The sequence below is a fragment of the Humulus lupulus genome, chromosome 4, assembly GCF_963169125.1.
Source record: "Humulus lupulus chromosome 4, drHumLupu1.1, whole genome shotgun sequence".
Taxonomy (NCBI): Eukaryota; Viridiplantae; Streptophyta; class Magnoliopsida; order Rosales; family Cannabaceae; genus Humulus; species Humulus lupulus.
Window position 1 is genome coordinate 246,363,701 of NC_084796.1, and position 23,675 is coordinate 246,387,375.

Here is a 23,675-nt window from a genome sequence, read left to right on the forward strand (position 1 = left end):
TAATAAATAAAAAAATAGTAAAATAATTATGTAATATTAAAATATGTGTGAAAAAAAGAAAAAAAAATGAAATGAGAAAAGAATAAGTACAAAAAATGAAGAAAAAAAGAAGGAAAGAAAACTAAAATAATATGAAAAAAAAAAACCAAAACAAAGGAAAATGATGAAGGAAAAAAAAACAAATGAATGAATAAAAATGGAAAGAAGAAGAAGAAGAAGAAAAATAATATGAATGAAAAAATTGGTAGAAAAAAATGAAGAAAAAAAAAGAGGAAAAAGAAAGAAAAAAAACTCACATGTATGAAAAAAAAAAGAAAAAAATGGAAGGAGGAAATAATAAAACAAAAATGAAGAAAAAAAAAAGAAAACTGAAAATATATGAAAGAAAAAAATAGATAAATGAATAAAAATAAAAAGAAGAAAAATGGAAAGAAAAAAAAAAAGATGAATAAAAAAATTGGTAAAAAAAGAAAAAAAATAGAAGAAAAAATAATTAAAAAATAAAGGATAAAATAAAAAATTGAAAAAAATAAAATAAAACTACTTTCAAAATCAAAGAAAACATAATTTATGATAAAAATGTGGCGTTTTCATGTTTTAGTTAGCTACTAATTGTGTTTCTCATATTTTAATTTTTTTTTTAATAAAATTTTCCATAAAAATTAAGAAAAATATAATTTCCATATTTTTGCACATTAATAGTATAAAAACCATATTTTTGAAAAATTCTCTTAAGATAAGTCGTGAAAAATCTGAGATAAATATGCAGATATTATGATCATCATCCTTATACTATAAATCGAAGTTGATTAGATCCTATAGAAGCATTTATGAACTAATTAAATAATTAAGAGGTTAAAAATTTGAATAAAAATATAGTTGAGAGTCAAAAGTATGTAACATTTTGAAATTCATATTCTGAAATTGAATTGGTTTATCTTGCAAAAACCATGAAAATTAAGAAATCACTATTAACTAAAATAAAAGGACAATAATTAATCATAGTTATTTATGTCATTGGGGGTTAGTAATGGAGGATCTCCTGAAACTTTTTTGGCTGTGGATTGAGTTTTCAAAGGCAAAAAAAATGTTCATGAGCAATTTTTCGTGGCTAATCTATATAATGAAATCTGGTTTTTAAAGAAGAAAAATAAGAAGAGAGGTGGGAATGTATATTACAGCAAAAACTTCAAAGTGACATACTTCCATTTTTCCCTCTTTTTTTTTTTTTTGTTTTGGCAAATATAGTTATGGGATAGACAAAACTTCAAAGGCACAACTTTTTTTACTTAAAAAATAAAGGGAAAATTACATGTTATTCGGTGATTTAAAAAAAAAATTCGTTTTACACAACAAATTAAAAAAATTACAAAGTCATTGTGCTCCAGCCAACTAGTGTATACATATATTTTTTTGTCAACTAGTGTATCCTATTAATATATAATTTTGAACTAACATATTTTTTTTTGTCAAATTAATTTTTTTTAAAATATTATATGTCAAATTACTTTAATATTTTTTATCAAATCAATACAATTTTTATCTTATATTTTAAACTATTTTAATTATATTAATTCCTATAATACAAATATTACAATTTTCATATTATATATTTAAAAAAAAGTCTCAATACTTTAATTTTTTTTTTTGTATTTTTCTCTTCAGTCATTAGTTCATAAATACTTTGGGTATGATAATAATAATAATTACAAATAAATTTATTTTACTTATAAATATTTAAAATATAATTATTAATATTAAATAAATATTTATGTTTACATAAAATATTATATATTTAATCAATATAATCTATTTCTTTATTAGTTGTTACAATTTAAATATATATTACTTGTTTAATACAATTTAATATTTTTGTATATACTAATTATAAAATTCTTTTAGTTACAAACTTTGTTTTATATATTTTTATTACAAATATGTTAACTAAATTTACAACTTACTTTTTGAAAATATTAGTCACAAATATAATTTTTTTAGTTATATAATTAGTTATGTAAACCATTGTTACAAAAATAAAAAAATTTAGCAAGGAATTATTCTATAAATGTTGTCTACCAAAATGTAAAACTTGTTTACAAATCTGTAAAACTTAGTTATATATTTGTAAATATTGTTTACAAAAATGTTTTTATGTAATTGGTTTACACATCTGTAAGAACGTGTTACAGGTTTGTAACATGTAAATTCATAGTTGTCGTTGTCTGTAAAAGCTTATCACATGTTTGTAACATGTAAGTTCTTATTTGGCCTTTCTCTATCATGTTGTTTAGAGTTGCTCAAGATCCAATCCAGTCCAACTACCCCGAACCAATCCAATAATAAAAAATTGGATATTAAATTACAATTGGATTTGATTGGATTTGTAAACTTAGCCTTACTCTGTCATGATGTTTAATGGACTTAAAGTTGTAAACTTAATATTTAAAGGTCTATAATGTGACAATTGTAAAGACTTAAATTGATATTATTACTCCATAGTGTCTAGTTTTTTATATGTTTTTTGTTTTGCTTGTTAATTTGCTTAATATCAAAATTTAGGTTCAAAGATAAAAAAAATAAAGTGCAAATTACATATTATATGGGAATTTTAATAGATTGTGCAAAAATATGGCTTTTTTCAATAAAAGTTAATCTATGGCTTTTTTTGTTTTAATTCACTTTTATGGGTTTAGTTTCCCATATTTTTGTATAAAAGTTTGTTTATGCCATATTTTCACTCTTAATCAAGTTTTATGAATTTTGAAGGGTATGTTTGTAATTTGATTTTTTTTTTTTAGCTTATTTGATTATTTTTTTATATTAATTTTATATAACTATTTTTATATTAAATTTTTCCATAGTTGTTTTGCATTTTTTTTTTGTAATATGAATTGTGTTTATTATTTTTGTTTATTTATTGTAAACATTTTTTTTCCTTTTTTTTTTGGTTGTACGTTTTTTTTAAAACCTGGGTAAGGTAACCAGTCACTTATTTAATTTTTCAAAGTTATGTAAAAAAAAGCCTACAGCTAGCTTAAATAACATTTATCTAGAGGGGTAACCAGTTACTTGTTTGTGTTTTTTCACATTTATGTAAAAAATAATCTTAGAGGTTAAATAACATGTATCAGGAGGGGTAACCAGTTACAGTGCGATTAGTAACTTACTGCCATAAGAGAGATAACCAGTTATCATAAGAGGTTGATGAGTCACTCATATTAGAAAAGAAAAAAAAAACATCACATTTGAAGGAAAAATAAGAAGAGTAAGTATGATTTAGTAACCTAGGTAACCAGTTACCATATAGAACTCAGAAATATACACACACATCAGAATGTGAAGGTAACCAGTTACCTCCTAAAATATACAAACAAACAACGTGAAGGTAACCAGTTACCACAGATCTCAAGACAGAAAAAAAAAAACCAGATCTGACCACGAACCAACCTCCTCCCTCGCCTCCGACCACTTGCCTCAAATTGAACCAAAGAAGTAGTATTTTCCATACCTGTAATATTTTGTAAATTTTTAAGTAGTTAATTGGGTGTAACTGGTGAAGGTAACTAGTTACTTTAGTATGCAATTAAATACGTCACTGAAAAACTTAATTGGAAAATATAACAGTTTTTTAAGATAACTGGTTACTTTGTTGTTACTGAATGTTTTGACAATTAGAATTCAAACCAAATATCAAATGTTTTTTTATCGCAAAGACAAAGTTGAATCTAAAATAATCATAGTTCTTTTTTATCGAGAGAGAGCTCAACAACGGAGCTACGACATAGAGGCAGAGCAAAAACGACCCCACAAATCGAAGCATTTTTATAAATATTAAAAAAAAGGTGTATTACGCAAGATTGTAGAAAGACTAGAAGGAATTTTGAAGGTTCATAGCTTGGATTTTCCCGAGAAAATCAACTAAAGAGTGACAAATGGAAAATTACAAAAAGTGCTTTAACAAGAAGAAAATATTAGAAAAATGAGAGAGAACAATGATTCGGGTTACAAGATTTGGGAATAATTAGAAAAAAGGAAAAGTGCAAAACAAATCAATGGAGTATTTGATTAAAGATTATATGCGGTGTATAGATCTGCAAAATGCTCCAAATAGAAAATCCAAAAAGGGAAGATGCATTAATACAAATTAATTCAATACAGAAACCAAGAGGCAATCAAGAAAGAAAGTTGTACAGCAACATAGACATATTTACAAGAAAAGATTTAGAACTTGAAAAAGAATAATAAAGAAAAAACCTGTGAGCTTTTGAGCTTGGTTCTGAGCTCTAATGGCGGCCGAAGAGGTTTGTTTGTTTGCTTGGTTCGTAAAGTTAAAAGGCAGCTGTAGATAGTTTTCTCACAACTAAAAATATCACTTGTAGTAGACTTAACTCACTAGACTATACCACTCAAGCTACTGATTCTGCTCATAAATAAATTAAATTAAAAAAGCTATGTATTCAATTCAATATTTATTTTTGCGTAGGACAGAGCTCCTCCTCGTGACTAGAGCCGTTACGCATATATGAAATCAATGGTTCTATATTATGTAGAAGAATTAGGAAATTAATAGATTTTAAGTTGAAGAAAATTAGATTAATATAGTATTTGACAGAGCAAGATTTTACAAACCTGGTTTTCTTGGATGCTTTGGACGATGGAGAAGGACGTCGCCGGAGATGGACGTCGCTGGAGAAGCAGATCCGATTGTAGGAAGGTGTTGTTTCACGTGGCTGGAGGTTTGGGTTTGTGGCTGGAGTTGCCGGAGGAGATGGGTGTTCTTGCTGAAAAAAAAATTCTGTTGGGGATGTTTTTGATCGAGTCAAAATTTCAGCATTGTAGTATTTGGATGTGTAATTATAATACTACCCTCCTTAATGGACGATTTGTTTGTTTATTTTTTTATTTTTTAATGTGGGATAACTTTTCCCATATTCTGATTTTTTGTAGTTAAATTATTCCATACAAAGTAAGTAAAGTTTAATTACCATATTTTTGCACATTAATGGCTAAAAAGCCATATTTTTGAAAAATCCCCAAAAATAAAAATAAAAATAAATCGACCCAATCCAATTACAATTGGAACGGATTGGATTTGTAGGCCAAAACGGGTTGGATGATGATTTCCAACTTCCAACATTTAATTGGATTGGATTATGTTGACGCGGTTCTTCGACAACAGGTAATTAAGAAAATAAGAGGAAGGGATTAGTGCTTTGTAATGAACCGAAATAGATTAATGATCTTTTAATGGATTGGTGACACAAAATACATTTTTTAGGTGGTTCAAAGGTTAAAATCCTTCTACTACACCAGTCAATATAATTGCTATATGCTCGGTATTCTTTTACAGGGTATTTCCTTACACAATAGAATCCAACCCTTTGCAACTCCCAGGGTCTCCATATTTATAGGAGAGGGCACCTGGGGGTTGGTAAGAAGGTCATCCCGTGACCTTCTTACCTATCATATCACTTCTGTGACCTTCATGATTAATTCCTAAAACCTGACACATGAAGTGTGGTCTAATCAATAGGTAAGGGGGGTAATGGGCCGCACGGCCCAACCCAGTCGTGGGTGCCTGAATACGCACGTTCCTGCTGCGTGTCTGAGAAGTCAGGGATATATCAGACACGTGATGCCTGATATATGCATGTTTACCTTGCGTGGTTGACTTTATAAGAGGTCATTCCTTCCAACTCCAGTTCCTACCACGAGCTGGATGCTTCCTCGACCCGCGGCCTTCACAGTCCTGACTCGGTCACTAAGTAATCTTGGTGAACCTTTTGGATACCCCGAGCTAACGGGGTAGGACCTGATGACAGCAGCTCCGGTCAAAGGGGGATCCACGTGGCTGATATGACTTAGGCCGTATCTCAGCTCGTTAATAGCCCGTTGGAAATTTAGGGCGTACAGATTGGTTAGTGGTAAAAATGTTGGATCGGATCGGATGAGCATCCCTATTGTTGTTTGTAAAACAAGTTTATTGCTATATTTTTAAATAATTTTATGATTATGACATTTCAATAATATGATTTTCTCAAATTACAATTTTGCAAGTTTACAAATAAGTAATTCAAAACTGATTTAAAGATATTAATATATATATATATGTTGTTCAGGATAATATTTGTAATGGTTTGATACAAATTTGGAATGTGATGAGTAATATAGATAACTGGGTAAATGTTGGTAATAGTGGGTTGTGGGTTATATAATAGGCATAGGTTACCGTAATATTGTAATTAGTTTAAAATACCGTATTTTTAGAATTTTTTCTAAATTTGCCGTATATGTGTTAGTTGCCCAAAAATAAATACCAATACACAACCAAAACGATAATTTAATTTTAGGGATGACAACAGATAAATTATAACTATTATACAACAATACTCTTATAAAAAAATATACATACCACATTTTATTATCCTTTTAGGCCTGAAAAAGGCAAGGAATTCTCATATTGAAAAACTTGCAACTAGATTTTCATTTGATAGAAAAAGCTTGACATGCTGATCTTTCATAGAAGCAATTTTAACTTGGCAATGTTTTATAGTGTGACCTATATTTAGTTTATGGTCGCTTGAATGAGCATGATCTACGAGAATATTGGAGAGATAGTTGCTTTGGCTAAGGCCCTTGAATTCATAGAGAGACCAAAGCAACTATATTTCCTCTTAAGTCAATTAAAATTGATCAAGTTCGTTTTACTTTCTAATTTTTTGTTTGTCGAGCTCTTATCTGCTCGTGTGCTCAAGTGCAAATAAATCATTCCCTCTTGTTCGAAATTGTGCCCGAACTTAATTGCTTATTTTTAATTGTACTCAAGCATATTCTCAAAAAGCCCACGGAGATGCCTAGTGCATTGCTTTTAACCCAGCTTGTATATAGGGCCAAGTGTCACGGGTTGACATTTTGACAGCGGAAATGCCCGTGCGGCACCTTGACTCCTCTGAGCCAAGGTCAGCCTTCCAGCCATTCGAATAACAATGGGCACATTTTTCGCGCGACCGTGTGCCTCTGCACACTTCCGTCTCTTGAACAACTCTCGCTGAGTCGTGCTCTCAAGCATCTATGAGTGCAATCATGCATCACGGCTATCTAGCCAAGACACCGATGCTCACCCAGACATTGGTTCTCACTATGGCAAGGCAAATCCCAACACCGATGCTCACCCAGACATTCACAAGTCAAGGTAGCATGTGTGGCCAAGAGCCAACACCAAGTTGACGTGCCAACACCTTTCATCATGCCCCATTTGATACTATCCGATTAGCTCACGTCACAGACCAAGGACTCCCATACGTCCTTGGTCCAATCCTCAAGGCACCATACCATCATGCATGTTGGCAGGCCCTCGAGACTGGCTGCCAGACTAGTAGCATACACTGGACCTCTGTCCTACTCAAGCATAGTGCACCCTCCAATGCTTGCATGCTAACAAGTCCCACGAATGACTTCCCATGCCATCTCGTGTCGAGATTCGTGGCCATGGCACGCCACGACATCTCTCGAAGGTTTGGGCCACGTTCCATGCAAGCGGCATCCCGGCAAGCCAAGGGAACCGTACCCTTAAACCTCTGGCAGCACACTTCGACGCATTACCGGGGCGGCCCGGTAATGTCCATGAGTACTCCTACTCATGGAGACATATGAGTCCCCTCGTGGTCCTCATATGCCCACCCTACTAGTTCTTCCCACTAGTAGTAGCTCACTTGACGCACCTGTGCCAGGGGGTGGTGGAGAGCTGACACCAGGTGCTCCCCCTACAAGAGCCTTCTGAGCTTTTAGCCTTCTACCAGGAACATATATGATTTTCGCTTGGGAGACATATTTGGCTTCCAGCTCGCCAATTCTCCGAATCTCCCAAATTCGATCATACCATTGCGTTCATTGACCCTTCAATATGGAACCTACCAAGTCCCGTCCATTTCCGGGCAATATTGAAGATATTTACGAAAATCCCACTGCCGTACAAACTAGGTATCAGCATGCTCACCAGCCTGCACCCTCGCGTGCGCATCTGACCGAGCGCCATCCTAGCTTGTAACGTGCCATCAAGGCCGGCACGTTACACCAAGCACCTTATTCTCACAAGATAGTCTTCTATCTTTGCCCATTCTGTGGTGGGGTGTAGTCTCTTTTCTCCTATATTGATGTGTGCGAGCTTTAGGCAGTTCTTAGTTATTTTAAAAGCTTGATCAAATTCATTGACAAAAAACATGAGGTTCTATCTTAAAATTAATTGGTAATTAATATTAGTGGAGTTACTAATGTTCTTATTAGTGACTCAATATCCCCTCAAGATGGTGGCGATTTTTCGCTCACCAATCTTGAATCATCTGATCACAAGTGACCATTTTTCAGCTGACTTATCTTTTTGGATCTCAAGTGTATTTTTGCACTATGCAGATTTTGTGAGTTTTTTTTTTAAAGTTAGTTTACTCTTTGAATCGGTGTGTATCGAATGTCTGTTAGGGAATTGACTCATAATACCATGACAAGTATCATGAGGCTCCATCTTAAAACTAATTGGTGATTAGTGAAGTTCCACATGTTCTTATTAATGACTCAATGTTCTTACACTTATTCTACGTGAGACACCATACTCCAATATTGATCGTATTCACATTTTAAGTTATATGAAAATCTTTAAATTTAGTAAAAAAATATTGTTACAAAAGTTGCTCCATTTATTATATAAACAATGATAGAAACTTGCCACTCATGTTTTCATGAGCTATGTCTTAAACCCCAATTACGACAAATTTTGGTGTTTTGTGAGGTTGGTTTTATCAATTTTATGAAAGCACCCCACAACAATCACTGCAACAACTTTCTCAATAATGTAGGTATTCTTAAGGCGATAATGACATCATTTTTTTTCCAAATTTTAATCAAACCAAACTACAGTCTTCCTTAACATCTTTATTTATAAACATATTTATGTATATATATATAATCTTAGATAAATAAAATTTAGTCGTTTTAAAGTTGCTGAACTCTTAGAGGGTTGTACTCATCCACCAGCTTTAACAAAATTTAATAGTCTGATTACACACACACAAACAATGAAACTCTTTCATTCATTATTATATATTAAAAATTATAACTACCACATAAAGACACTCTTGTAACAATCCTTATGGTATCTAATAAGTAATTATAAAAGAGACTTAAAGCAAGGACAATTAACAATCTTAATAAAAAAGTGGACGAAACTTAGGTAAGATGAACCCCTATAACCAATGATTCAATAAACAACTTTCGTAAACCATTTAACTATGAATAAAATTACCAACTTCCATTTTGTAATGCTATAGCTAAACCAGGTTCGGTTGAGTTAGCATATGAAATTTAAATATTTGTTGCTATAATCGATATTGTTAGATGACAGTGACTTTAATTAATAATTATAATTTGGTAATGGAGTAAAAGAAAAAAAAATGTGATCAATAACAATGAGAAAAAAGCACCCAAGTAGTCGAGCTGGGAATCAAATCAAAATAAGCAAGGAATTAAGAATAATTAAACAACTCTAAGTTTAGCTCAAAAAATGAATTAGTTTCACTGTCAATTTCTCCATTTTATAAATTTTTATATTGGCTCTTAATATTATTGTTGTGAGGTATTTTAATTAGGGGTGTTCATATTGAACCACCCACACTGCATCACAATTTGCGGTTTGGAACCTTTCGCGGTATGGTTACGGTTTGTATTTTTGTTAAACCGCGCGGTACGGTGCGGTTTGCGGTCTTGAATTTTATAAATGTGATTCAAATCACACCACACTACATCGTTGTATATATTATTTTTTTATATGTATATATTTTTCAACTCTACCGTATTTAAACTTAACCATATATATTTGTATAGTATAATATATACAATATCAAGAAAAATTATTATGTTTTATAGGATGCTAACACATATTCTACTCAACCTAAATATATTCCTCCTTAATCAAAACATTTACTTCTATATCACATTTTTTTCTTTGTTATTAATTTTCAGTATTTTTATTGTTTTGCTAAAAATTTATTAATTTGTTGTATATTTATTGTTTTGTTAAACACTCTTTAGTGGTTCAGCCCCAATGTGTTGACCGCGTTTTTGGCCAACGACGTGTAGACGTCAAAACGACAATAAACCTTCAAGAGAAAAATACGACACAAATAATTTTTATAGTGGTTCAGCCCCAATGTGTTGGTAATAGCCTAATCCACTTGGAGTTGTGATATATTTAGCCTACACTTAAGATCAGATGAACTTGAGCCAACTGAGTTTCTTAAGTACAAGTAGAAAAATATAGAGTTTCTCTCTCTAGAGAATACAAGCTTTATCTCTCTAACCTCTCAGAAAATGCCTCAAGAATGCCCCAAGTAACAGTCCCCAAAATCTCAAAACGAGAGAGTTTTATTAGTCTAAAAAGATCAAATCCCCCCCAATGATTCCATGAGCCCTTTATTTATAGGCTCATGGATCGTACATAAATATCTCCCTTTTTCCGGGTCTTTGGTTCTTCCAACAGACTTTAATTAATAAAATATAAATAAATCTAATATTACAACAATATGGCTATTATTCCGGGATATCTGAGAGATTCCCGCGCAGGTATGACCGATTCTTGTTGATGCCGTTACTGGGATCTTTTGTGTAGCCCTGCTCTGTTTAGTTGGTCCACATCACACCCAGGAGGAAAACTGAAGGGCCAAAGCACTCCACTGGTCGGCCAAACACTTGACTGGTCGGCCAACACATGTCTGGTCGGCCAAACACTTGGCTGGTCAGACAAGCACATAACTGGGCGGAGAAGCACCTGACTGGTCGGACAAGCACATGACTGGGCGGACAAGCACCTGACTTGGCGGACAAGCACCTGACTGGTTGGACAAGCACCTGACTGGGCGGACAAGGTCATGACTGGTTAGTCATGACACTTCTCTGGTCTAACATGACACATTTCTGGTCTAACATGGCACATCTCTGGTCTAGCATGACACTCCAATGGTCTAACATGGCACATCTCTGGCCTAGCATGACACATATCTTCACTGGTTGGATAGAAATTCTATCAGATCGGTCAGATCACTTTATCATAACTCCGAAGAGCCAACACATTTATTGACTATTAATGTGTCATTTACTGACCATGCATTGCCACTTGTCACTTCCGATTGCCACGTCATCGAACTGAAATTTTGGGGATAACATTTGGCCCCCAAGTTTATTATACAATTTACTCATATGATAAACTTTTCTTCTAGCAAAATGTTCTTGAGATCATCCAAAAGCTTCCATCCGGTTAGTAACCTTCACCTTTGTAGTAAACCCACGATCGAACTTTTCTTTTGATTTCTTCAAATTCCATTTTTTGAGCTTGTTTGAATAGCTGATTTGAAATGTCTGTTTGGTCCCCGGGACCTAAATAATTTCTTAACTGCTAACCCTTGGGTGTATTGTTTCCTGCTGCTCAGGTGCCTGCCTGGCTCTTCGGACACCACTCCACATATATGCTCAACCTCTCGAACATGTAGCCTCGGGTGAGCCAAACTCCTTGAGAATGCTCCATTCGATCGGCATGCCTGGCCAGCAGCTCCTCGGACATGCACCCCAATACTTGGACAGGCAGTTAGCCGATCGGACACCTCCCACTGGTTTCTCGGATGGCAGCCCTCAAACACGGACCCTCGGAAGCACCAGGCTCCTCGGATGGCTAGCTAGCATCTCCTCGGACATGGACGCTCGCTCGTTGAAGGCGCACCCCAGTTGCTCGGACGAATGCCACCGTCCGCTCGGACATAGCCCTGGCTGCTCGAACACAGCCCACACCTGATCGGACGCAGCCCACATCCACTCGGACGCAACCTTGGCTGCTCGGACGCTCACTTAAGCCGCTCGGATGCAGCACCATTCGCTCGGACGCGGACGCCAACTGCTCGGACGCACCATCCAGGCGCTCGGCCATGCACCCCAACCGTCCGGGCGTGCATCTCCTTTGATGCGCATCCCCTCGGCATGCTCCTCGAGCTGCTCGGACACGAGACTCCTTCATCCGCTTGGACAAGCGGCACAGCCGCTCGGGGGCATTGCACAGCCTCCTGGACACACGTCCGAATCACTTGAACAACTTGTGTGCATCTCTCATAAGTATTTTGAGAGATTGATTTCTCTCAACCAATCTTGGGGAAAATTGACTTCTCTTCTCAAAAACATTTTTCCACTATGTAGTATTTACTTTGCATGCATTTGTTCATGTTTGTTTGATTCACTCCAGGGACTCATCGTTGTTAGTCATGCTCAACAACAGAGTTTCCTACTCGACCAGTGATATATGCTCAGCTGACCAGGGAAGTTGTATCTGCTCTCCCGACCAGGAAAACGTTGCACCTGATCAGCTAAACCTTGTACCTGGCCAGTAGTTTACTCTTTTTTCTTGTGAAGACAATTGTTGCTTAGTAGCTTTGATATTTTTCTCGTATAGCCGAGTTGTTGGCATTTATACTTTACTTTTCTTTGTTAACTTAAAACATTCTAAGTCTTTTATGACTTAAAAAGTTATAAGTTTTTTGTGAATAGTAAAGTCACTCTGATGTATGCCTTATATTTTCGCATGAGTACTTAGTTTTCTAACTTTGAAATTCTAGACATTTCATAAGTCCATACTAAGTATACTTTCTCACACTTTTATTGCTCTAACATTTTATGAGCATAATGTTTATTATCACACGAATATTTGCTTCTAACTTGAAATTTTGAAAAATTCCAAGTTACTTAAGCTTTGTCAAACAAGTTAGCTTAATGGCCTTTTTTGACTTCAAAATTTTACAAGTCAGCCTAAAAACAAATATGCTTACTCGTGCTCTTATTGCCTGTGTTAAATTATATACAAGTATACCCCATGTGCCCCCCAAATGATCGAGGGTTGTAAGATCCTTAGTCACTTGCTACTTGAATGAATCTGTTCGAGCAGTTAATTACTCGTGAAACACATAGAATATATTGAAATATTCAAGCAGTTGAACACTGCTTGAACGTATCGACCAGTTGAACACTGTTCGATTTTACTGACCAGTTGAACACTGTCCAATTTTACCGACCAGTTGGACACTGCTCGAATAATTAACACACATGCACATTTGTAGCAAGAATCGACCACACTGCGCGTAGTCTCTTTTATTACTCGTAAATTAAAAAGGACAATACGTGTCTAAAAACGAGCCTTAAACAACAAAAATTGTTAAAAAATAGATGACTGGTCAGCAAATAACCAGCTCATACACCAAATTTAAATAAAAAGTCAAACAACTTGAAATTAAACTACCACTCTGAAAGCGGTATTTAGAAATAATATATTCACAGACGTCCGCCCTTCCAGTGGCTCCTGATCCTAGCACTCCCGCTCAACATACCTCTCCCTTGCTATGCTGCTATCCTCAGCCAAGTGTGGACCTCCACATATGGTGTCTAAGGTAAAGTCCACAGGTCAGGGCTGCAAGGGTGGAGATCTTTGTCGTTTGAACCCAGGATTGCTGCTGCCTCCTTCTCCTTGGGGTGTCTCTGCCCGGTACTTTCTCAACTTGCCCGACCGGAGAAGAAACTCTATCTCGTCCTTGAGGTGATTGCATTCATTTGTGTCGTGACCATAATCTCCATGGAAACGAAAAAACTTATTCATATCTCTCTTCCTCATCTCCTTCCTGATGGGTGGAGGTTTCTTGTAGGGAACCTCTTCATGACTAGCAAGATATATTTCTACTCGGCTGGCCGAGAGGGTGGTGTAATTAGTGAACTGAGGCTCATACTTGGTTGGATTTTTGTTTGAACTCAACTTTGTTCTCTTTTCTTCATGGTGGTCAGACCCGTTATTCCCACGTTTCTTTCCACCATTCTGACTATTTCCACCATTCTTAGGAGGGTCAGTCGATCCGCCCGGATTGTTTATGCCATTCTCCTCTTTCTCGATTGCATCATCCAATTTCATATACTTGTCTGCTTGGTCAAGAAATTGTTGAAGTGTTGAAATTGGATTTCTATGTATGCTATCCCACAAAGGGCTCCGATAAGTTATCCCAGCGGATATTGCAACCATCTTCCCCCCGTCGCCTACAGCAGTTGCTCTATTTGCTTCTCTCATGAATCTCTGTATATAATTCTTTAGAGACTCATCTTTTCCTTGTTTGATATCTGCCAAGTGGTTGGCATAAACTGGTGGAGTTCAGGCAGTGCTGAATTGTCTACAAAACTCCTTCCTGAATGCTTCCCAAGAGGTAATGGAGTTTGCTTAAACTTCCAATACCATTCTTGGGCAGTATCCGACAATGTAGTCGGGAAAACTCTACACCGATAATCGTCACTTACTCCAAGCAATTCCATTTGGTCCTCGAACTTCCCAACATGTCTGATGGGATCTGCCTCTTCTGTATATACTGACAGAACTGGTGCTTTATATTTTGCCGGTGGCTGGGCTGCTCTAATCCGGGCACAAAATGGGCTGCCACTCTGGTGGTCTATCGCATCTATCCCGGAAGGTCGTTTTGACAAACCTTGCACTGCAGCTGTTAGCACGTCAAGCTGGGCTTGGATGGCTGGTGCAACTGACAAAGTTCTAGGGTCTTGACTGCCTGGTCGGGCATTACTATCTGGTGCACTGTTGTCAAGTATTTATACTTGACTGGCAGGGCGGTTCAGATTTTTCCCTTCGACCAGAATGGTCTTCCTCTTGTTGGTGATAACATCCCTTAGATCCTTCCTGGAAGCATGCTCTCCTGCCCAATCGAACACCGTACTCTTTGATTTTCCAGAGGGCTTACTACGCGAGACTTGCTTTCTTCTACTACGCTACTGGCTGGGGTGCAGTGGAGGCTTTTCGGTACGTCCCGGGCATTATTTTCCTCCTTGTTGGTCATGGCCCTCCTTTTCCTTTGACTGGCCAGTGTGATGACTATCAGCCTCATCACGACCATGCCCATCTTTGAATTGTGAAGTCCTCTTATCTCGAGGAGTCCTGGTCTGATCCTGCCTGGGTGGAGTCCTTTTACTGCCCGATCGGTGACTTCCTGATCTCGAAGTTTCTGATCGTTGGCTCCTGGAGGGAGTTCTAGAGTTCTCCCTCTGTGTAGATGCAGTTTTAGAGCGGACCCCATCATCTTCTCGACCAGGGGGGTTACTCCTGCTTCTGTCCGGTCCATGAGAATTGGCTCTGTCAGTGGTCCTCCGATCAACATTATTATTTCTTGCTCCCTGGGTGGCTGCTTGTGTCGCGGCTTGAGCATTGGCTTGGGCCAATTGGGTAGCCGCTTCTAGAGCAAGTGCTGCTTCACGATGTCTCCGGTCGACTTCCTCCTGTCGCTGTCTGAGCTCTTCGCTTCTGGCCTCCATATCGTGTCTTTACTGCTCTAACACAGCTCTCTGCTTGGCCATCTCTTCAGCGAAAGACTCCTGCCGAGCATTGAATTGCCTCATCTCCTCTTGGAAAGCGCCTATTGCTTCCTGGAGTTGTTCAACTTCTGGAGTGGTCTCCTCGAGAAATACCCTGGGCTTAGTCTCTGGGTTTTGCGGTCCAGGCTCTTCAGATCTAGCAGGCTCCTTTGATGTGCCTGACTTTTTGGATGCCACATTGGTATTCTTGGGCGCCATTTCGATATGATAGCCGTGTGCTTCTTCTCTTCAGGCTCTCAATGAAAGTACCAAAATGTTGACCGCGTTTTTGGCCAACGACGTGTAGACGTCAAAACGACAATAAACCTTCAAGAGAAAAATACGACATAGACAATTTTTATAGTGGTTCAGCCCCAATGTGTTGGTAATAGCCTAATCCACTTGGAGTTGTGATATATTTAGCCTACACTTAAGATCAGATGAACTTGAGCCAACTGAGTTTCTTAAGTGCAAGTAGAAAAATATAGAGTTTCTTTCTCTAGAGAATACAAGTTTTATCTCTCTAACCTCTCAGAAAATGCCCCAAGTAACAGTCCCCAAAATCTCAAAACGAGAGAGTTTTATCAGTCTAAAAAGATCAGACACCCCCCCCCCCCCCCCAATGATTCCATGAGCCCTTTATTTATAGGCTCATGGATCGTACATAAATATCTCCCTTTTTCCGGGTCTTTGGTTCTTCCAACAGACTTTAATTAATAAAATATAAATAAATCTAATATTACAACAATATGGCTATTATTCCGGGATATTTGAGAGATTCCCGCGCAGGTATGACCGATTCTTGTTGATGCCGTTACTGGGATCTTTTGCGTAGCCCTGCTCTGTTTAGTTGGTCCACATCACACCCAGGAGGAAAACTGAAGGGCCAAAGCACTCCACTGGTTAACCAAACACTTGATTGGTCGGCCAACACATGTCTGGTCGGCCAAACGCTTGGCTGGTTGGACAAGCACATAATTGGGCGGACAGGCACCTGACTGGTCGGACAAGCACATGAGTGGGCGGACAAGCACCTGACTGGGCGGACAAGGTCATGACTTGTCGGTCATGACACTTCTCTGGTCTAACATGACACATCTCTGGTCTAACATGGCATATCTCTAGTCTAGCATGACACTCCTCTGGTCTAACATGGCCCATCTCTGGCCTAGCATGACACATATCTTCACCGGTTGGACAGAAATTCTATCAGATCGGTCAGATCACTTTATCACACCTCCGAAGAGCCAACACATTTACTGACTATTAATGTGCCATTTACTGACCATGCATTGCCACTTGTCACTTCTGATTGCCACGTCATCGAACTAAAATTTTGGGGATAACAATAAGCTTCTAATATTTCCTAGAATTGCTATGCCTCGATCATCGCTTGAATCCGAGTCCTAAAACTCAAGTTTCCTTCGAAAATGTGATCGGTGTCAAAAATGGAACTTTGAGGGAGGGAGAACGTACTGAACGTTCTTTTTATGTTTCTGACAGGTTACTTCAAGCTTAACTAACCTCAAGCAAATCCTAATGCTTGGGGTCCCGAAAACGCCCCCGGGGTAAAATAGTCAAAACTTCCAGAATTTCCCCCTGATCTCACTAACTCCTAATTTATCATCAAATATTTAATCCCATTACCCAACATCCCGGTAATGTACTAAATACCCCCTGACTCACTCTGAGTCAAGTATAAATCTCGTTGTAACTTTCCCACTAGCTTACCTCCTAGGATCATCTCGTGTTGAGTAACTCATGCATAACCAAATAATAATGAAGTGCCACACACATATCACATATATGCCAAATATGCTCAAAATATGAAAATTGTCCAATTAAACAAAAATGGGCCCTACAGGCATATTTAATACACTTAAACATGCATATATAGTCATATTATAATATAACTCACATAATCATGCATAATGATACACATAAATATCACATAATCATATAACTCCAAGTTTTGCCATCCTGACCCCCTAATCAAGGCCCTAAGCCTTATTAGGAAATTTGGGTCGTTACACTACTACTCCCATCACCGATGACAAAGACATTCGTGAGCCTACTGATCTGCACAAGCAGGGAGTGGACTTTGGAGACGACGACCAATCTAAGATATGCTCCCTCTCTTCTCCGGATCTGGGTGGGTGCACATCTACTCCGTCGCCTGAGGAGTAAGAAGAAGGAGTCGAGGAGGAGGGAGAGTCGCCATTGTTGTCAAGCAATAAGGAAGAAGAAGAAGGATCAGGATAGATGATAGAGAAAAGAAAAAAAAAAGAAAAATTATTTGTTTAAATTTTTTTTCTATTTTCATTAATAATTTTTATATAAATTTATATTTTTTATTAATTTTTTTATTTTAAATAACTTTTTATAAAAAAATTATAATCTAGACCGATGAAGAGATGATATATGTTCGTTTTGTCAATATCTAACAACTCTGTTAGAGTGGGTACTGTTTACTGAGTTTTTCATAAACTAGAAATATATTAAGAAATAAGAGTTAGAAAGAAATGATCAAAGATAAACAAATAGAATTTTTACGTGGTTGGGGCGTTAATGAGCCTTAGTCCACGAGTCTATTGAATTAGATTTTAGAGAGCTTTTGACAATGGAGTTTTCTGCAAGTTTTAGCAGAGTAATTGCTTACAAGAGAAAATCTGGGATCCCCACTATAGTGCACAACTGACCCTATTTATAGGCAGTCAAGTGCAATGGGCTTAGGCTCGACTAATCCGAGTCCAATAGGGATGTAATCATGGTTTTCTCACTAATGGAGTCATAATACAAAGAAGGTTGCTTAATAGAACATAGTAATCAGGGCCCATTGGGCCGACTTGGGCATAGCCAAGCCTTACAGCTGCCAATAGTACATAATTTCAGACTGGTCTGTGTGGACTTCTAAGGGGATCCTAGGGACAGGATCTGTCAGAGTAGTGACAGTATTGTTTCCTAGGAACAACATACATTCCATGCATAACCTCTTCTGCAGGTTAATTGAGGAGACTAACTTCCGTGTTTCTTGGGGACATGTCAGCGTTAGGGAAGATCAAGCTTGCCCTATCCAGACGTATGGTTTGGGTTCCTTTACTAATGTCCCGGTTTACTTACCGGAGTCCTGGTTAGTTCACCAGGACTCGGGTTCATTCTTGACAAGGTCTATTCCCAAACTAGTGAGCCTGCCACCTCTATTGGCATCTCAGAGGATACTGGTAGGTTGGGACCAGGAAGATGAGTTGGGCTTGCATCTTGGTCATGGTTCCCTTGTTATGTTCGTGCTTACCGAACGTTGTTGGGCTCATTCACGATTGGGCTATTAGGACTTTCTTCTTCCCTATTCATCGGGCTCAGGATGGGCCCGGATCTCTTTAAGGGGGCCCACGGACCCATTGCATCATGCCGTGTGTCCCGAGGGAAAATAGGGATAACAGGTACCAACGGAACCCGGCATAAGTGACATTAAGTACTTTTACCATAAAAAAAGAAGAAAAAGATTGGTTGCTAATAAAAAAATGTTGGATACTTTTGTTGTTAATTTCTTTTATATATATAAATATTGTTAGAATGTGGAAAATGGTCTAGAAGTAGAATGTGGTGCATGGTAAGAAACATGAGGTTCATCTCAAAATCAATTGGTGATGAGTGTAGTAACTCATGCTCTTATAAATTGTTAAATATACCCACACTTTCTATGTGAGATTTTCTCTAACATCCTCCCTCAAGATGGTGACTATTTTTGCTCACCAACATTGGGCAGCTCGATTGTAAGTGGCTCTTTGACTCTTTTTTGGCTGACTATCCCCGAATCACAAGGGCTCTATTTGGCTCTCTTTTTAGACTGGTTTGTGATTTAGATCGTGTTTACTCGTTAGAGTTTTCTTTGGCTCATGATACCATGTTAAAAAGTTGAAAGTGGTCTAGAAGTAGAATATGGTGTATGGTAAGAAGCATGAGGTTCATCTCAAAACCAATTAATGATGAGTGGAGTAACTCATGCTCTTATAAATTGTTAAATATACCTACACATTCTTCATGTGAGATATTATCTATAACAAATATAAATGTATAATTAAAGAGACAACAACTACTGCAGGCCGCTATATCATTAGTATAAAAAAATAGCAATCCGGCTGTGCAGCCGGGCACAGTTTAAGAGTCATAATATGATTCGTGTACAGATTATTTTGACTGGACAAATCATAATTACAGAATATATGATTAATTATGTATGTGCAAGTCAACTTTGCTCAATCATTAATTGTAACAATTGCTACTTCATTTACAAATTTGAGAAAACTTCTTCGTGTAGTATATAATGTTTAGTAATTAACTAATTAATGGTAATTTAAGAAGAAAAATTGTTTGTTGGCTGCGATTTCAGCATAAGATAATATCAGTTTAGTTGGCAATATAATTTTGACCATTAATATTATATTTGCAGCAGAGAGATTAATTATATTATAAGTGAAAGACTACGTTTCTAGCTATAATATTTGCCTATATATACCAGCACTCGAATCCATTCATTCACACCAATAAGTACTATCATTGCTCATAAATACAAAGATATTTCTAACAATGATGAAGATCAACGTTCTTATATTGGTGTTTGTTGTTCTAATTAGTCTCTTGGTGGGCTCTGAAGGAGGGCAACTCACAAACAATTTCTACAAGCATCGCTGTGAAGAAGCTGAGACTATTGTGAAGAAGGCCACCGAGAAACATGTGGCCACTAACCCTGCTGTGCCCGCCCGCTTGCTCAGAATGCATTTCCACGATTGTTTTGTTAGAGTAAGTAATTGTCTATTGTGCTTTGTTAAATGACAATTCAGCCCTATGTTTTAGTACTCTAGACTCGATTTTAGTCGAAATATTTTCAAATATAATATTTCATTATCTGTTTCTCGATTACATTCTTAGCTTCTTTAAACTCATTCCATCACCAACGACCCATAATATGATCTTATAATTGAAAATATTTTGACCAAAATCGAGTTTGTAAAACAAAGTATCCAAATTATCATTTAACAATACATAGGAACCGATCATGATTCGGAAACACACACAAATGCCAAAATAGTATTTTTCCTTAAATATACAGGTATTAATATATCATCATTAATATTATTTCAGGGATGTGATGGTTCGCTTCTGTTGAACTCAACAAAGAAAAATGCTGAAAAGGATGCAGCTCCAAACCAAAGTTTGTTGGGTTTTGATGTAATAGATGATATAAAAGCACAAGTTGAGAAGAAATGTCCTGGAGTCGTTTCATGCGCTGATATTCTAGCTTTGGCTGCAAGGGACTCTGTTTCCTACGCAGTAAGTTATTAGAACTAAAAAATATGAGAATTACTAAGGGGCACCACTAGTGTCCAATATCACAAGTAGGTGGCGTACCGTTATTGGTACAATTCAATATCAGGTCTCACTTATTTGAATTTAATAAGTATTATGGAGTATCGCTAACCAATCATGAGGTGCAAGTGCCACCTCATGTGGTGTTGGATACCTTAAAATGTCAAATAACAACACTAAAAATATATCTAACAAAATTTAGCAATGTGTTTATATATTTAGAGTCTTAATAATATCTTAATATGTTTATATATTCAGTTTAAGAAATCCATGTGGGAAGTGCCTACGGGTAGAAGAGATGGGAAAGTATCAATAATGAGCGAAGTACAGCAAAACATTCCAGCACCCTCCTCCAACTTCACCCAACTCAAGCAAAGCTTTGCCGCCAAAGGCCTTTCTGCGCATGACCTTGTCGTATTATCAGGTAACCTAATTGTAACTAAACCAAACTAATTAATAATTAAAGCCATTTCTGTAAATACAATTCTTTGTTTGTCCATATATATATAGAGTATTGCTATGGTGCATACCTTTTGTGACTTTTTGTATTTCCCGGCTCGTGAATAGTTTTTGGCGCGATTTTTTTTATGACCGTGTTTATTGTAGTTACTTAGACCATCCTGCAAATTTTCAGGAAATTTCGAATAATTTACAGTAACGAAATCTAGGTTCAAACATGTTGTTGCACTCGTGATTAATTTTTTTTATATGCGTGGAAAAAAGTTTATTTGAACCTAGTTTTCAACATTATAAATTATTTGGAATTTCTTAAAAATTTGCAGGATGCTCTAAATAACTACAACAAACACAGCCATAAAAAAAATCGCGCCGAAAACTGTTCACGAGCCGAGAATTATGCACCATAGAATTACATATATAGACTATAACATATTATATATAGAGCTACTACCACACATTTATTTTCTTGATAACACTGGTGCATCATTTTTCTATTTTCGACACCTGGATAGATGTAATCCAAATTTTTTTATATGACGGTGTACATGTAGCTATCTAGAACATCTTACAAATTTTCAAGAAATTCCGAATAAATTATGGTACCGAAAACAATGTTCAAATAACTTGTTGCATGCGTGTTTATTTTTTTGTATATACGAGTGTAAAAGTCAACTGTCTGGACCTTGTTTTCGACACTATTTCTTGAAATTTGCAAGTTATTTTAAATGATTACAATATACACTGTCATTTAAAAAGATTATAAAAAACACAAATTGGTTGCACTGATGTTATCAAAATAGTATAAAAATAGTGGATGGAGGATGGATTATAGTTGCTCCTATATATATTAAGGAACAGTTAGTACTAATTATTGTGAATTGACATTACTTAACGGCTTATTGGAAAAGCATGCAAAGAAGAAGAAATTAACAATGAAAAAAATGACAAAACGACACGTGGGGTAGCTTTAGTTGCTGAACTTGAGTAGTTTTATAACATTAATAATTAATAGCCTAACATAATATATATATATATAGGAGGACACACAATCGGAGTGGGACACTGCACTGCGTTCAACGACAGGCTATACAACTTCACTGGAAAAGGAGACCAGGACCCTTCACTGGACAAAAACTATGCCAAACTCTTGAAGACCAAATGCCCTCCAAACGACCAAAACACAACTGTCCCAATGGACCCCGGCAGCGCTCTCACCTTCGACAACAGCTACTACGGCGTCGTGCTCAAGCACAAGGGCCTTTTCACCTCAGACGCCGCACTTCTCACGAACAAGGTCGCCCGTGACACCGTCCAGGAGTTAGTTTATCAAAATGATTTCTTCGCTGAATTCGCACTGTCCATGAAGAAGATGGGAGCCGTTGAGGTCCTCACCGGCACGGCTGGTGAGATCAGGAACAAGTGTTGGGCTGTCAATTCTTAAAACAATAATATAAATATATGTATGAACAGGGAAGTCTCAAGTAACTGAAATCTTTGAGTGTGTCCTGTGTGTGTGCATGCGAGTGTGTCCTGCGTGTGTGCATGCCTGTTCTTCTTTTATTATCTTTCGATTGAATAAACAAACTGGAGTGTATTTATGGCTTTTAATTGATGTTGTGATAATTGTGAATTTCATGAGTAGAAATTTTCTTTTCCCAAATTAAGCGTCTTTCTTTAGTTTCTTCACGTAAAATTCTGTAAATTATGTGTGGAATAAGTATGAATTTAGAACACAAGCTCCTATAAAACATGCAACTCGAGATCTCGATATAAAAAATAAATCATATTTTACATGCACGATGTAAGTAAAAATAAATGTTTAATACACAACTTAAACCATATCGTAGTCAATATCGATCCAGTCCAATGTAACAAATACATCCGATCTTTTCTACTTTACTAATGTTCTAGAAAGAGCATAACACTACAATGTGTAAGTAGATCATATCGTAGATTGGTAAGTCAGTTTGAATCCTGTGCACTGACTAATCTTAGGACTAACTTATTTTTGAACATATAATCATATTTATATTCCTCTGTGATTACGTCACTATAAATATCATTAGCTATATGCTCGTGATTTAATAGAAGTTTATATTAAACAAATATTCATGAAAATAAAACATGTGAGCAAAGTGTTTGACCAAGTCAAAAAATGATTTCTATTATTTTATTGATAATAAAATGAGATTATAAAGAAATTGAGTTTTAATTAGGGCATAAATGTAACGCCCTGGTTACCCCAGAACAGTTACGGTGAACCGAAAATTTGACCCGCTACCCGAGTCCTTTGGTTAAAAACGTGTTCTAAGTATAATTAATAGGTTAAGGTGTAAAACCAATAAAAAGGAAATGATATATTTTATCATAAACTGCTCATGAACTATTCAAAACGTTTACAAATTCTTTACAGTACAAAAAGGTCACTACTG

The 23,675-nt window shown here is 36.5% G+C and overlaps 1 protein-coding gene across 1 annotated transcript; it reads left to right on the forward strand.

Moving 5' to 3' along the window:
• Window positions 1–20,004: 20,004 nt before the first annotated feature.
• On the forward strand, window positions 20,005–22,684 carry LOC133829508 (peroxidase 3-like). Its single transcript, XM_062259219.1, has 4 exons — window positions 20,005–20,217; window positions 20,560–20,748; window positions 21,043–21,208; window positions 22,281–22,684. The coding sequence occupies exons 1-4, from the start codon at window positions 20,005–20,007 to the stop codon at window positions 22,682–22,684; spliced, it is 972 nt and encodes a 323-aa protein (XP_062115203.1).
• Window positions 22,685–23,675: the final 991 nt, after the last annotated feature.